The sequence below is a fragment of the Lampetra planeri genome, chromosome 11, assembly GCF_965212315.1.
Source record: "Lampetra planeri chromosome 11, kcLamPlan1.2.h2, whole genome shotgun sequence".
NCBI classification, from domain to species: Eukaryota; Metazoa; Chordata; class Hyperoartia; order Petromyzontiformes; family Petromyzontidae; genus Lampetra; species Lampetra planeri.
In genome coordinates, this window is record NC_136117.1 from 243,878 (window position 1) to 258,988 (window position 15,111).

The window sequence follows — 15,111 nt, forward strand, 5'->3', positions numbered from 1 at the left end:
GCTACTTTTTTCGTCACGCACATGGTGCCGATCGCCGTAATGGTTACAGCATTTGGAGTAGTTTTGCCGGTTTCGTCAGATTGGGCCGGAACCGCCGGATAATTTTGGAAGCCGGATAATCACGCACAGGATAATCGATGATCACTATAATTCACAAGCTTGGTGTAGTATTTTGTTAACCAGACTGGATAATAAGATTAGTACGAGTGTAGGGGTATAGCGCTGGCTGCTGGCGGAAAAGGGTAACTGCGGTTGTATGGCAGTACTCGCGTCAGCAGGCCACAGTATATACGAGAGGGGGACATCTAGGGGAAAGGTCATAGAAGGGGCCCATCGGGGAGTCCCGGGAACCCGCTAGTAGGTTCCAGAAGGGGGGCGTGGCCGGGGCGGAGCAAGGCCATGCTGGGAGCATAAGAGGGGGCCCTGAGCGGGAGCTTAGGGCTGTTGCTGGAAGTGGAATCCCCATCGTGGCTGTTCAAGACCATCGTCGTCTCCATTTTCACCATCCCGCGGTGCTGTTAGACAGGCTACCAGTTCTAAGTAGTACTGCCGACAATAGATGGTCTTAATTATAATAGTGTGCACCCACGTAGGGTGTGTATATATCCCGATGGTGCTTGTTAAATAAATAAATGCCTCCAAGTATTACTGTCTTCGATATGTGTCACTACACGATGATAAAAGAACACCATAGGAACATCAAATACTCAAACACCATTGTCAGCAGTTGCGGAACATGCCTGCCAACAAGGACGTCCAATTTATTTGTATAATGTTGATGTACTATGAATAGCTAAATACTATTGGCCAAGAGAACCCACCTGACAGCTATAGGCGGAGTAATGCTTGGAAATGCATTAAGTATTTATATCACAACCTGAATAGAATATTGTGTTCACATTATTGATATGAACAGCATTGTTAACTTTACTCACCAATTTAGTATTACTCATGAACTATGGCTAACCTGTATCGCCACCATTATATTTGCATATCTAAAAATATACAATTCAACAGAACACAACGTATTGAAATATATTCAACTTCATGTATCACTTCCTGTCACTTCCTGCTATTTTCTGGGTGCATATTGATGACATCGCACCACCTCTTGAAGGCCCAAAGACTGGTTGACTTTTTCAGATTTCTGGCATCTGCTTGATGATGCTGGTTTTAATTACCAGTGAAGCGAGGAATCAAATTATTAAATGTTTTTCATTTCTCTCCAGCACACTACTGTGCTGAAGCAGTAGTGCATTGGCACTTTCATTCATGTTAACAATTTGTTAATTGGCTGTGTCGGGTTGTGGAGGGTTTAATAAACAATATTTAACTTTAGACGATCTGAACCAAAAATCAATTATCAATCAGCAATACGATTCTTAACTATCGGGAGAAACTGCCCAGATTGGCTGCCTTGTTAGAATGTGTGTGTACCTCTGTCCCTCTGTGTGTGTGTGTTTCTGAGCGTGTGTATATTAGGCGGGGAGCTGTAGTGTAGTGGTTAGCACGCTGCACTACCAACCTGGCAACCCGAGTTCGATTCCTGCTCACAGCTAACACCAGCGACGATTATCTGAACTGGTGCCGAGCTTCCCCTAGGTTGACTCGGCCTCAAATGAGTACCTGGTGTGATGTATAAACATCGCCACTAGGGAGACAAAGCCGGCTGGGCGTAGTGCTGGCCACCCACTCCCTCGTGTGCCGTGCCGGCCTTCATAGGTGCCCGCTAACAATACTCGCCCCAACAGTCTGATAAGGCTATATGGGGAATCTTCGTCTTTTGTATCTCTATGGGGGGTGATAGTATTGTGGCTATCGCACACGGGAATCTGAGTTCATTCCCACTCGCAATCAATAACAGTGGCAAATATATAAACCAGTCCTTGGCCTCCCCTCGGTCAACTCCACCTCAAATGCATATCTGGTGTGATATTTTAATCATTAGCACTGAGGAGACAAGGACATAGTGTGGGCTACCTACCCACCCCGTGTGACCCTCTGCTCACAACCTTCATGATGGCGGCAGGCCCAGGTAAAGCTGCCTGGCCTGGAGTCAGAGCCATTTCTTCTCCTTGGAATAAACAAGGATATCCTCTGGCTGCTATATTTAACATATTTTGACCAGGTGGTCCAAGAAGCGTTCCATGGCTGTACCAGACGAATTTCCACCTAGTACAGATACAATGGGTGGCAGATTGATGCCTTGGTAGAGTCAAGGGATGGCTCCCTATTGGTCAACCATGTTAAGTATGCTGATGATCTGGTGATTTATGCTCACTCTTGAGAAAGAGTTGGAGGCTCTGCTGCTGAACCTGGAGCATGCTACTAAGAGATGGGGGCCTTAGCATCAGCCACACCAAAACTAAGCACCTGCATGATTATGTGTCATCAAATACTCCACCTCTTCAACTCCCCATGAGTGATGGTCAGTTGTCAAGAGAGTGGAGAAGTTTCCATACGCGGGCAGTGTGCTTATATGACTAGCTCCAGTTTGGCTGCAGAGGTCTAAAAATCAGTCTGGCAGAATTTTATTTTTTATCAACTGTAACGCTGATGTGTGGAGGCTACCTGGCCCTTTGCTCCATACGAAGCTTCGGGTCTTCTTGTCCACAGTTATGCTCTCTCTTCTCTATGCTTGTGAATATTTAGACTGGCTTGCCTGCGATTTATGCTGGGTTTAATTAAACTGTATCGTGCGACGGGCTTGCAGATCCTTGAAATATCTGGACACAGTGCCATCGGTGAACTCCACTGGCAGACAAGGCTGCGTTGGATGGGTCATGTACCCATTCCCAAGCAACTTCTGTTTGGCTGGCTACAGGGACTAAACAATCATGGCATGGGCTGGAGAAGAGATCAGATGATGTGGTACAGGAGGATGTGGAACTGAGTTGACTTGCCAAAGACTGGTACCAGTGGTGTCAAGATCACCTCTGGAGAAGGCTCGTAAAGTACGCTACTGGCCAATTGTAGGCATTCACTAACAATAACGGGTGGGCAGAGGAGTGATGCTCACAACGAGCGGAGTGCCGGCCGGCTAAAACGCAGCAAATTGGCACAGTGGGGTGCACATGGGATGCATCTGCCGGTCATGTCAGTCATTCCACCCATGGCACCTGAGTCTGTCCTGTAACCCCCTCAACACTTCACTTGGCCTCAGTGCACTTAGCCTGGCACAAGCGTTGTGATGACGTTGCCACTACTTAGTGGCGAGAGGCAGCTGTTGTTGTCCCTGTGTGTGTGTATAATAATTACGTTTGTCTCTCCCCTGTTACTTCCTTTGTGTGTGTGTCTCGAAGCATTTCTCTCTGTGTCCCTGGTTGACCTCTGTGTTTGAGTGTTCCTCTATCGCTCTCTGCCCTTGTCTCCCTCTCCCCATTGCTCTTTCACCACATGCAGGGAGAGGGGTCTCTCTACATTTGTGTTTCGTCCCCACTGTGGAGAAGCGGGACCAGTGCACCACCTTGTGTCCGGGTTTCTGCTCGCAGAGAACATCTCACATGGACTGCTCCTACGCAAGGTGCGCACGCAAGGAGAAACACAGAGGGAGAAACACAGAGGGAGAAACACAGAGGGAGAAACACAGAGGGAGAAACACAGAGGGAGAAACACAGAGGGAGAAACACAGAGGGAGAAACACAGAGGGAGAAACACAGAGGGAGAAACACAGAGGGTGAAACACAGAGGGAGACATGGAGAGAGAGACACGGAGAGGGAAAGCGAGCGAGAGGGGGGAGCTAGATACAACCGGGAGAGAGACATGGTGAGAAAAACAGAGAGAGATACAGTGAGAGAAATATACAGAGGGATTCACGGAGAGAGATATGGGGAGACGGATTAATGAAGAGGTGCATGGGGAAAGACGCAGGGAGAGGAGCTGGGGAGAGTATGAGACACAGAGAAGGGGGACAAACGAGAGAGAGAGGGAGCAAGACAGAGACAGATACACATGGAGAAAGACACAGGGACATGATGAGTCGGAGATAGAAGGGTGGGGAAAGATGTGGAGAGAGATAGACACGGACAGAGGCATGGGTGGGGAGAGACACGTGAACTCGGAGCTCCTGAAGAACATTTCTGTTATCAAGATACCTTGTTTCATCCTAATTGCTCTAATTACAAGAGTGATTTTAAAGAAGTGTTATTCTATGCTCATTGTAGGCAGGTAATCACCTGATTTGTGTTGCTTTTGTGCTTATTTTCTCTATTGTTTAAGCCTTGCTGACAAGCAGGCAAGCACATACACTCGTCTCTCAGTTAACAGTGACATCGGTTTACGGTTTTTCGATGAACATTTTGCATATTATAGAACCCCTTGGTTTCGACTAACATTAACATTGTGTACTCTTTGGTTCTTTCGGTAAAGTCACGTAGGTAGAAATAAAATAAATCACGACGTTTCGATCGCAATACAAGTGATCTTCATCAGGTGGGACAACCACAGCAAGAAAATACTTAAGTCGGTAGGAGAGCTGCCATGGCAACAGGTTATATAGGTAAGAGAAGGGGGGGGGAGGCAAGGGGGGAGAGAGAGAGGAGGGGGGTAGGGGGGGCTGCGTGAGTGCTAGGGGAAGAGGACGTGAGGCTGGGGGGGGGGGCATGGGCGGGGCTAGCAGTAAACCGGCAGGTAATGATGGAAACAACAAGTTAAGGCATTACCTGGTTGATAACATCCTTCCAATGATTGCTCAATTTGTATCCATATTCTCAGTTGAAGTTTGTCTTTATATATCTGGATGGCTTCATGAACAAACCTTTGATAGTAGCCCGAAGTTTTGCAGAGTACATTGGTCTCGGAAAAACAATATAGACAAAACTTCAAGCGAGAAGATGTATGCAAAAGTAAACATTAAATTTCGATTTAAAGCTTTCGTGACTGCAGGGATTCATCTTCTTGGTTCTTTCGGTAAAGTCACGTAGAAGGGAAGTAATAAAATAATAAAAATAAAACATAATAAAACAATTCTCACGACGTTTCGGCCACAACGCAAGCAGCCATCCTCAGGCGAAGAATGAAACACCCCAAGCTTGGAGCGTATATTTAAGCTGGGTTAGAGGGGGGGGAGGTGGGAAGAAGAGCGCCTAAACAAAATAATTTGCATATCAAGAGGAATTCAGCATATGGAAAATGCGTAGGAGGTGGGCGGGGGGGGTTCCAAATCAATACTATGCCCGTGCATTATGCAGGATTAGCAGCATCAAAGGGGGGGGGGGAAGGGGGGGAGCATTAACAAAGGAAAGGAATGTTAATAGTATGTAGCTGTAGTTACTAAACAACCACGTAAAAAACTACAGTATAAACTGCATGACAAACTAAAGTATAAACTACATAGCATCATCAGTAAACTTACTATACTCTACAATAAGCTGAGTTACTAACAGTAAGTAATACATGAAAAATTCTACGTTGTAAAAAATTATATAATATGCTTCCATCTAAACTTTATTCTCTTACATCACACGCGTCTATACCGTACTATATACTTCCATAGGCAAAACCAACATTAAATTACATACTGTATTGCTATAAACCACCCTATACCTTATACATTTTTAATATAACACTATGTATTATTCTACCCACCCTAATGTGTATCAAAATGGTTTATTACGTCCTTCCAGTGATTGCTAAGCCAGAATCCATCTTCTCGGTTAAAATTGTCTCTGTGTTTGTAAATGTGGATCGCCTCATGTACGAATCTCTCATGATAGCCAGATGGCTTGCAGAGAACCTCTGTCTTGGAGAAGTCAATGTCATGTGAGCCCACTGAGTTGTAACAGTGATCTGCCACGGCTGAGGTGTTTGTCCTACAGTGTTTCAGGTCAGCTTTATGTTCACGGATGCGGTCCGAGACATGTCGTTTGGTTTCCCCAATGTAACTGCTACCACAGAGGCAACTTAGTTTGTAGACACCAGGGTACTGTATGTCTGGAACCACATCTTTTACAGACGGTACCAGATCACGGATTTTATGTACTGTGTTGAATCGGACCTGGATCTTGTGTTTAATCAGGATTTTGGAGATCTTTTTTGTGACCCCAGCAATGTAGGGTAAGGTGATGGTCTTGAAAGGCTCCTCAACAGGATCCTTCTTGGTGGTTGGAGTGATGGCTTTGCGGATTGTGTAGTCGGAGTAACCATTAGCCTTAAGAGCTTGGCGTACGTGTTTGAGTTCACTGGAAATGTGTTCATGGTCGGAGATGCATTGGGCTCTATGATATAGAGTCTTGATGAGGGAATTCTTCTGGGATGGATGGTGGTGGGAATCCGGTTTTAGATAAGCATCCGTGTGGGTGGCTTTCCTGTAGACAGAGTGGCTCATTGAACCATCAGGTCTCCTTTTGATTAGGACATCCAAAAAGGGTAGCTTGCCATCATTTTCGACTTCCATGGTGAATCTGATGGCTGGGTGTATGGAATTGATATGGTCGAGAAATTGGTCTAGAGCAGGCCGGCCATGTGGCCAGATGACAAAAGTGTCGTCTACGTACCTCTTCCATAAGGTCGGGCGTAGAGTGGACGCCATCCAGACTGCCACTCTACGCCCGACCTTATGGAAGAGGTACGTAGACGACACTTTTGTCATCTGGCCACATGGCCGGCCTGCTCTAGACCAATTTCTCGACCATATCAATTCCATACACCCAGCCATCAGATTCACCATGGAAGTCGAAAATGATGGCAAGCTACCCTTTTTGGATGTCCTAATCAAAAGGAGACCTGATGGTTCAATGAGCCACTCTGTCTACAGGAAAGCCACCCACACGGATGCTTATCTAAAACCGGATTCCCACCACCATCCATCCCAGAAGAATTCCCTCATCAAGACTCTATATCATAGAGCCCAATGCATCTCCGACCATGAACACATTTCCAGTGAACTCAAACACGTACGCCAAGCTCTTAAGGCTAATGGTTACTCCGACTACACAATCCGCAAAGCCATCACTCCAACCACCAAGAAGGATCCTGTTGAGGAGCCTTTCAAGACCATCACCTTACCCTACATTGCTGGGGTCACAAAAAAGATCTCCAAAATCCTGATTAAACACAAGATCCAGGTCCGATTCAACACAGTACATAAAATCCGTGATCTGGTACCGTCTGTAAAAGATGTGGTTCCAGACATACAGTACCCTGGTGTCTACAAACTAAGTTGCCTCTGTGGTAGCAGTTACATTGGGGAAACCAAACGACATGTCTCGGACCGCATCCGTGAACATAAAGCTGACCTGAAACACTGTAGGACAAACACCTCAGCCGTGGCAGATCACTGTTACAACTCAGTGGGCTCACATGACATTGACTTCTCCAAGACAGAGGTTCTCTGCAAGCCATCTGGCTATCATGAGAGATTCGTACATGAGGCGATCCACATTTACAAACACAGAGACAATTTTAACCGAGAAGATGGATTCTGGCTTAGCAATCACTGGAAGGACGTAATAAACCATTTTGATACACATTAGGGTGGGTAGAATAATACATAGTGTTATATTAAAAATGTATAAGGTATAGGGTGGTTTATAGCAATACAGTATGTAATTTAATGTTGGTTTTGCCTATGGAAGTATATAGTACGGTATAGACGCGTGTGATGTAAGAGAATAAAGTTTAGATGGAAGCATATTATATAATTTTTTACAACGTAGAATTTTTCATGTATTACTTACTGTTAGTAACTCAGCTTATTGTAGAGTATAGTAAGTTTACTGATGATGCTATGTAGTTTATACTTTAGTTTGTCATGCAGTTTATACTGTAGTTTTTTACGTGGTTGTTTAGTAACTACAGCTACATACTATTAACATTCCTTTCCTTTGTTAATGCTCCCCCCCTTCCCCCCCCCCCTTTGATGCTGCTAATCCTGCATAATGCACGGGCATAGTATTGATTTGGAACCCCCCCCGCCCACCTCCTACGCATTTTCCATATGCTGAATTCCTCTTGATATGCAAATTATTTTGTTTAGGCGCTCTTCTTCCCACCTCCCCCCCCTCTAACCCAGCTTAAATATACGCTCCAAGCTTGGGGTGTTTCATTCTTCGCCTGAGGATGGCTGCTTGCGTTGTGGCCGAAACGTCGTGAGAATTGTTTTATTATGTTTTATTTTTATTATTTTATTACTTCCCTTCTACGTGACTTTACCGAAAGAACCAAGAAGAAAAAAGTAAACATTGTTAATATTAATACTGCAACCATATGAACCATTAAAGACGCATGGTATGCTTTGCAGTGGATGTTAACATTTAATAAGAGTAGGCCATTGTGTCTTTCTATCGTGGTCCAAATTTGCCAAATTCACAAATTACCTGCAAATGACTCAATTGCCATTACACATAGCAAGCATCACCCCCATGTAGCTACTGCAGACTACTGTATGTGCAGTATTGCACCTTTGCGATAGCCTTGCGCTGTAATCGTAGTGCGAATACCAAATACAGCAATACCCCGATTTACATCCCCCCCTTTTACATCGTTTAGCAAATACGTCGTCACTTTATTATCAACAACACCGCTACCCTACTCACGTTGCCTCAACCCACACGTCGCAAATTTGGACCATGATGGCATTGTCCGCCCTTTCTCGTAACTGTCGCCTTTCAGCCTTTGCCTCCACCTACCCTGTACACAAACGACTTTGTCGCGCATAAACAAACGCACTGTACCGAGTACAATATAGTAATTACATACGGTATTTTGATTTCTTTATAGTGTATTGTACGTTATTGTACCCTGTATAAAATGTGTTAAAGGTTACTGCTGTACACTAGTGTTGAGTGCCATTTTTAGTATTGTCTTGTAATTTTATGTAACGTTGTGGGTACGTCTGATGAAGATGTGCATATTAACGTACAGCTTCACCGTACCCTCCGTTGTCTTTGTTTAGCTCTTGTAACATGCAGACTTGGCTTGCTTCGATTGTCATCGTTTTGATATTCGTCGGCGCAACTTTCAGGAACGCATCCCCAGACGTAAACTGGGTTATTGCTGGTGTCGTGTGCTAATTCACAGACACTAGTAGGAGGTACTTTTATTCTGGCCTTCATAGCCTTAGGGGATAACCACGTACCCGGTCGGGACAGCTAACATGCTGCCAGACCCACAGCTTGCAGAGTGCGAAGATCACGACGATAACGGCACGACGAGTTCCATTACTGATCGCAGCCGCCCCTACTGAAATCGGAGCTCGCCTTATATCCTGAACAGCGTGGCCAGACTCCGCCCTCGGCCCCGCACCCCTCTGGATCCCCCAGAGGGCTCTGTGCCTTGCCCACAGGTGCCACTGGTAGAACGGGCTGTCCCCCTAATTCTATGGTCTACCAATCTCCCAGCGGCACGCGCTGCAGTGACTCATTCCATGTCACTATACTGGTATACGTACCGAGAGGATTCTTTGGAGTGGTGTTACACAATGTATACGGGCGTGGAGGAGTTCTCCATCTAAACCTCTTGAGTGGGATTTGGAAAAAAGAGCACACATTCTACAAATCACAAGCATGGGAAATGCATAAGAAATAATCTTATATATAATATATAATCGTATATATATAATCTTAAATTATCTTAAAGCATTGATGAAGCTGCAGTTCACAAACACAAACCGACGTTTTTTTTCTGATCGGCAATAAGAGAGAGCGAAACACGGCGGAAGACGAAGAGAGACGTGGAAAAAGCTGTACATGCAGAGAGAGAGACGGATTGAACTAGAGAAGGATATGGGAAGTGAGAGAGACGGAGAGAAAGGGACAGAGACATCGGGAGACATGGGGAGGGACAATGATCAATTTTCATGTGTTGATGATGCTGTTGTGACTAATGATTGTGTTATTGCATATGATATACATGACTCTCGTAATAGTTACTATTGTGGCGGTAGTAACGGTTGTGGTGGTTGTGCTGCAGGCGCCTGTGTTGCAGTACCTCTACTACCTGTGTCAAGTTGGCATTGCGATGTCTCCACTCAGCAACAACTCCCTGTTTCTGCCGTACCATCGAAACCCTCTCCCCGAGTTCCACGCTCGCGGGCTCAGGGTGTCTCTCTCCACTGACGACCCCCTGCAGTTCCATTTCACCAAGGTAATTCACTCGTCCATCTCTATGGTGTAACAAGAGTAGTCTTCATTATGGGGACGTGGTCCCTTTAAGTTCCAGTGTCCCTTTGAGATACAGTGTCCCTTTAAGAAATAGTCCATGTAAAACAGGATCCGTTCATGAACAGACTACACCCTGCAATTCCACTAAGATGACGAATTGATCATCACGGTGTTATCATGGTAACCAGCCACGGGGGAATGAGGGCAGTGCCACCAAATGTGGGATAAGGTCCCTTTAATAATTCCCACGTTTTCTTTAAGGAATTTATATTGTGTGTATGGTTGTGGTGGTGACTTTTATTGTGGTTATTTTGAAAGTAGTAGGAGCCTTTAAGTAGTGACTAGTTATGGTGTATATGTTCATTTTATAATCATTAATGGTACTATGTTGGTTGTTGCAGTGGTTGTAGGAACCACTGTAGGAGTGATTGGTTGTGGTTATGGTTACATATATTAATATTGGTAATGTTATGTTGTGGTTGTTGTAGGAGCCACTGATGGAGGAGTACAGTATCGCAGCTCAGGTCTGGAAGCTGAGCTCATGTGACATGTGTGAGCTTGCGAGGAACAGCGTGCTGATGAGCGGGTTCCCCCTAGAGGTAAGCGACTTGGGGGAGAGGGGGCGGCACGGGGATAAACAGGGGACACACAGGGAGAGACGGCACACTGGGGAGAGACGTGTGGGGAGAGAGTGATATGGTGGGGGGGCAGAGGGACTTGTAGAGAGAAAAAGAGAGACATGGGAGAGAAGAGTGAGACACGAGAGATAGAGGGAGAAGAGAGGGAGAGAGGCACCAAGGAGAGATCCACACATGGGGAGAGAGTGAAATTGTGGGGTGAAGAAGGAGACAGCGAGAGAGACCTGGGGAGAAAGAAACATGGAGGGAGAATCGAGAAGAGACAGAGGGGAAAGATGGAGGCACTGGGGGAAAGAGATACATGGGGGAAAGAGAGTGAGACGTGGAAAGAGAGACAGGTGGAGGGACACGGAGAGACATTGGGACAGGTGAGGAAGACACGGAGACACAGGAAGAAAGGACACAAATACTGTCACACCTCTACCACTCACTTAATCACACCCCCCCACCACCCCCCCCACCACCACCCCCCCCATCACCACCCCCACCACCACCCCCCCCCCCACCACCACCCCCACCCCCCCCCCCACCACCCCCACCACCCCCCCCCACCACCCCCCACCACCACCCCCCCACCACCCCCCACCACCACCCCCCCCACCACCCCCACCACCACCACCACCCCCCCCCCCCCTCACAAAGGTGCAACGCCACTGGCTGGGAGCCCAGCTGGAACGGGAGGGGCCCCCCGGTAACGATATCCGGCGCACGAACGTCCCCGACATCCGCGTGGCCTACCGGCACGAGACGCTCTCCCAGGAGCTCGCCATGCTCACCCAGGCTACACCCACCAGGCCCGAGGCCACGCCCTGCGCTGCTCCTTCTATGGGCATGCAGAGCACACTCGCTGGTGGCCCGGCTTCGGAAGGTCCTTATAAGGGCACGCAAGGGATGGGGGGAAGCCTTCGTATGGGTGGGCAGGTTTCGCTCACGGGCACTCAGCCAGTGGAGAGTCAGGTCACGCCCAGCGGCTCTGGAGCAGTGCCCACCGGTGGCAAGACATCGAAAGTCATATTCTGTAATGAATGAGATGATGGTTTTAATGTCAATGATTTTAAGGCTATTACGTCACTGTTATGAGTACTATTGGAATTGTACTTTTTAATGATAGCATGTTGCACATGTTTTTTTGTATTGGCAAATTAATCCGCCCCACAAGGGTCTAAATTGCTTAAAAGTAAATTGTGAGAGAGCTGAGGATGGGTCAATATGGAACACGGAACATGTCCACCTACGATTAATTAGTTAATGAGCCTAACGATAATACTTATGGGTCACTTCCATGACATTGCTTATGCCAGCTTATGATACTAGACTTAGGACATTAGAAATGTATCTGAAGATACTTGGCTTCTTATATACTAAGCTTACGATAGAGACCCATAGACTCGCACTGAATGTGAACCCACTGTCACTGTTTTAATATGCTAATTACACTTCATAAGCTAAGCAAACTCATTGCCGTATAACCCCATAGCTAATGTGCACTGCCATTTTGAAATGGAAAATGAAGTATATTTAAGTGTAGTAACAGTAGTGATTGTTATAGTATTTGTAATAGACGCTTTTCGAAGTATGTGATTGGTGCTTGTGTAGCATTTGCAGAAAATGCTTTGTACAGGCAGACCACTCACTTAGCGCAACCCCGTAGAAACTCTGATTCATTATGGCGCTCTTTGTCCCCTGGAGAAAATGTTTTGATAAAAAATTTTAATCAAATAGTGCAAAGAAAAAGCATTTACGAGAGTGAGAACATGAAGCAGTGCTGGGCAGATGAAACGTCCCCGCCCTCATCATTCACTCAGCTAATGAGAGCGACGCACGGCTCTCAGCCAACCAGACCCCACCCCCCACTGATTCGATTATCACGATTCGTAGTCACGATTATACTTTAAAAAATCGATTAGTTTAGTCAGACGAGAACTCACAAGACCAGGATAATCTCTTAGGCTCCACCTAAAAAAACCTCACAACAGATGTGTACACTGGGAGTGTCACGGAGATCCTGGAGCTCTTCTCTGAGCATGACTGTGGATTGAGAACGCAGCAGCAGTCTCTGCTGCCTTGTAGGAGTCCAGTAAAATGCACTCGTGAGGTACAGTACATATTACTGATGATCTCAATAATTTTTTTTACATAAAATGTATTTTTTTAGCGCTATTACTGATACCCCAATGAAGCCCTATATTGCTCATACAAAAGAAATAATGATTGGCGCTAACTTCACCAATGCACCTTGAGCGCGATGTGAGGTCTGCCTGTATTTGATGTATTCCTACTATAATCACCAGAAATGTCCTTAACGCTCGTGACGTCACTCCACATCGACCAGCCCCCCTCATTAATATTCATGGAGAGGTGACGTCCTCCAAATGGACCCCCCCCCCCCCCATTATTACCTACTATAATGAGCCAAGAATATCTGCGCAACGCTCGTGACGTCACTCTACGTCGACCAGCCCCCCTCATTAATAATCATGAACAGGTTACGTCCTCCACATGAACCCCCCCCCCCTCATAATCATGAGCAGGTGACGTCACTCCACATGGAGCACCATCCCCCCTCATCACTGCACATCGAACAGCCCCCTCAATAATCATAAGGTGACGTCCTCCAAATGGACCCCCCCCCTCAGCTGACGTCACTCCACATGGGGGGCCGAGGCGCCTCCTCCCCCCTCCTCGGCGTCAACTTACAACCCTCACTAAAAAGGCAGTACCCTCACGTCACGCGATCTCCGTAACGCTATTGAGACAAGTAAAACGGACGTCATGATAAACGAGGGATTATAAGCTTAAAATGAAATAGGTCTGTGTCACACCGCACCCTTACAAATTGCACACGCACTAATGCAATGAATATCACGTCGCGGTCTGCTTTTCGCTTGCAAGTTTCAGATTTACTGCAATACACCCGTCCTTCAACGGGCAAAAGGCTAGTTATATATAAAGTATAATTGAATATATGTATACACAAAGAAAAATATGCCCCATGTAGCCTTTAACAGACTTTTGGGGAAAGTGCTGTTGCAAGACACCAATAAAGGCTGACACTGCACACAAGGGGGTGGGTGGCCAGCACCATGCCTAGCCACCTTTGTCTCCTTAAATGGCGAGTTTTACACCGCTCCAGGTACTCAATTGAGTACACACTCAGATAGACATACAACTGCCACCATTCACCAGTAATTGAAGTCACCACAGCGCTTTGTGCCAGGCTAGGTTCACTGAGGACATCAAGTGAAGTGTGGAGGGCTTACTAGCAGGCGGTCATGCTACAGGCCCAAGTGTTATGAGTTGACTGAGATAACTAACAGATGCATCATCTGTGGTCTCTGCTGTGCCGCCTCGCTTTGCTTTAGCTGCCGATCGAAGGGTGACTGCCTCCATTTTCCCAGAAGCCTCACAGTGCACCTAGCCTATCACTCCCCAGTAGTCGCCTAGCCTGTCGCGCCTCAGTAGCGTCCTTTGCAAGCCTGCTTCCCAGAGGCTGATCTTTCCATTGCTGTTACCAGTCAATGTCAAGTCCAATCGGCTCCAAATCCGATGATGACAGCCCATATTTTCTCTTTAACAGCCTGTGCCACACCTGTTTAGCCCCCCCCCCCACTCTGTCGGACCAAAGAGAAGTTTTTTGGGCATGTGGTGGCTGGCAATGTGGGCTGCATGACGCAGCTAACACAGTCTGATCGGACCATATCCAAATCTCTCAAACATCTGGTTAAACTCAGGATGAATTTTAGGCAGGCCACCTGGTGCAGGTGTTCATTTAAAGTGGGCCATGTCTTTAGCATTGAGAATAGAAGGCATAACAGCACGAGAAGACATTGAGCGTCATATGGAGCTATAGGTCAAGTATTGTCTACGTAGCATTACACCACTGATGAAGATGAGACCTCGAGTCATGAGCAGACTGCCCAAGTATGGGAATGCTTCCACGATCACCACTGCACCAATGATTAATGTCACAAGTAAATTAATGCTACATTACCATAATTATTATGTGATTCAATAAACGTCAAAGATAATGTTAAGACTACCGTATAATAAAATAATTACTGCCTCGCACTTGTCTCTTATTAAGTGACTGCACAGATATATACATTTAAGGATAGGGGTTAAGGGTTGGAGGTTAGGGTTGAGGGCTAAGGTTAGTGTTTTTGAGGTTAGGTTAGGGTTCGTGTTTGGGGTTAAGGTTAGATTATTGTTATTCCTATTACGGTTTACCCAGACTCACAACTTTTATGATGGTCCTGTCAAGTTTTTGCAGGAGGGAGAAATGTTGCCGAGTTATTTGCATGTAATTTTCACCATTGGGATGTTTTGGCCACTACCAGTCAGATTTGTGGTTAAGGATAGGATCAGGGGATTG

At 46.2% G+C, this 15,111-nt stretch overlaps 1 protein-coding gene across 6 annotated transcripts in view; it reads left to right on the forward strand.

The window, feature by feature from the left end:
• AMPD2 (adenosine monophosphate deaminase 2) overlaps nucleotides 1–14,807 on the forward strand; it is a 54,655-nt gene extending 39,848 nt beyond the window's left edge. For all 6 annotated transcript variants that reach the window (XM_078598567.1, XM_078598565.1, XM_078598562.1 and 3 more), the window contains 4 exons: nucleotides 3,403–3,523; nucleotides 9,911–10,084; nucleotides 10,590–10,700; nucleotides 11,382–14,807. In XM_078598567.1, the coding sequence (XP_078454693.1) occupies nucleotides 3,403–3,523; nucleotides 9,911–10,084; nucleotides 10,590–10,700; nucleotides 11,382–11,768 (793 nt within the window). In that variant the 3' untranslated portion in view covers nucleotides 11,769–14,807. The remainder of the gene's footprint in view (nucleotides 1–3,402; nucleotides 3,524–9,910; nucleotides 10,085–10,589; nucleotides 10,701–11,381) is intronic.
• Nucleotides 14,808–15,111: the final 304 nt, after the last annotated feature.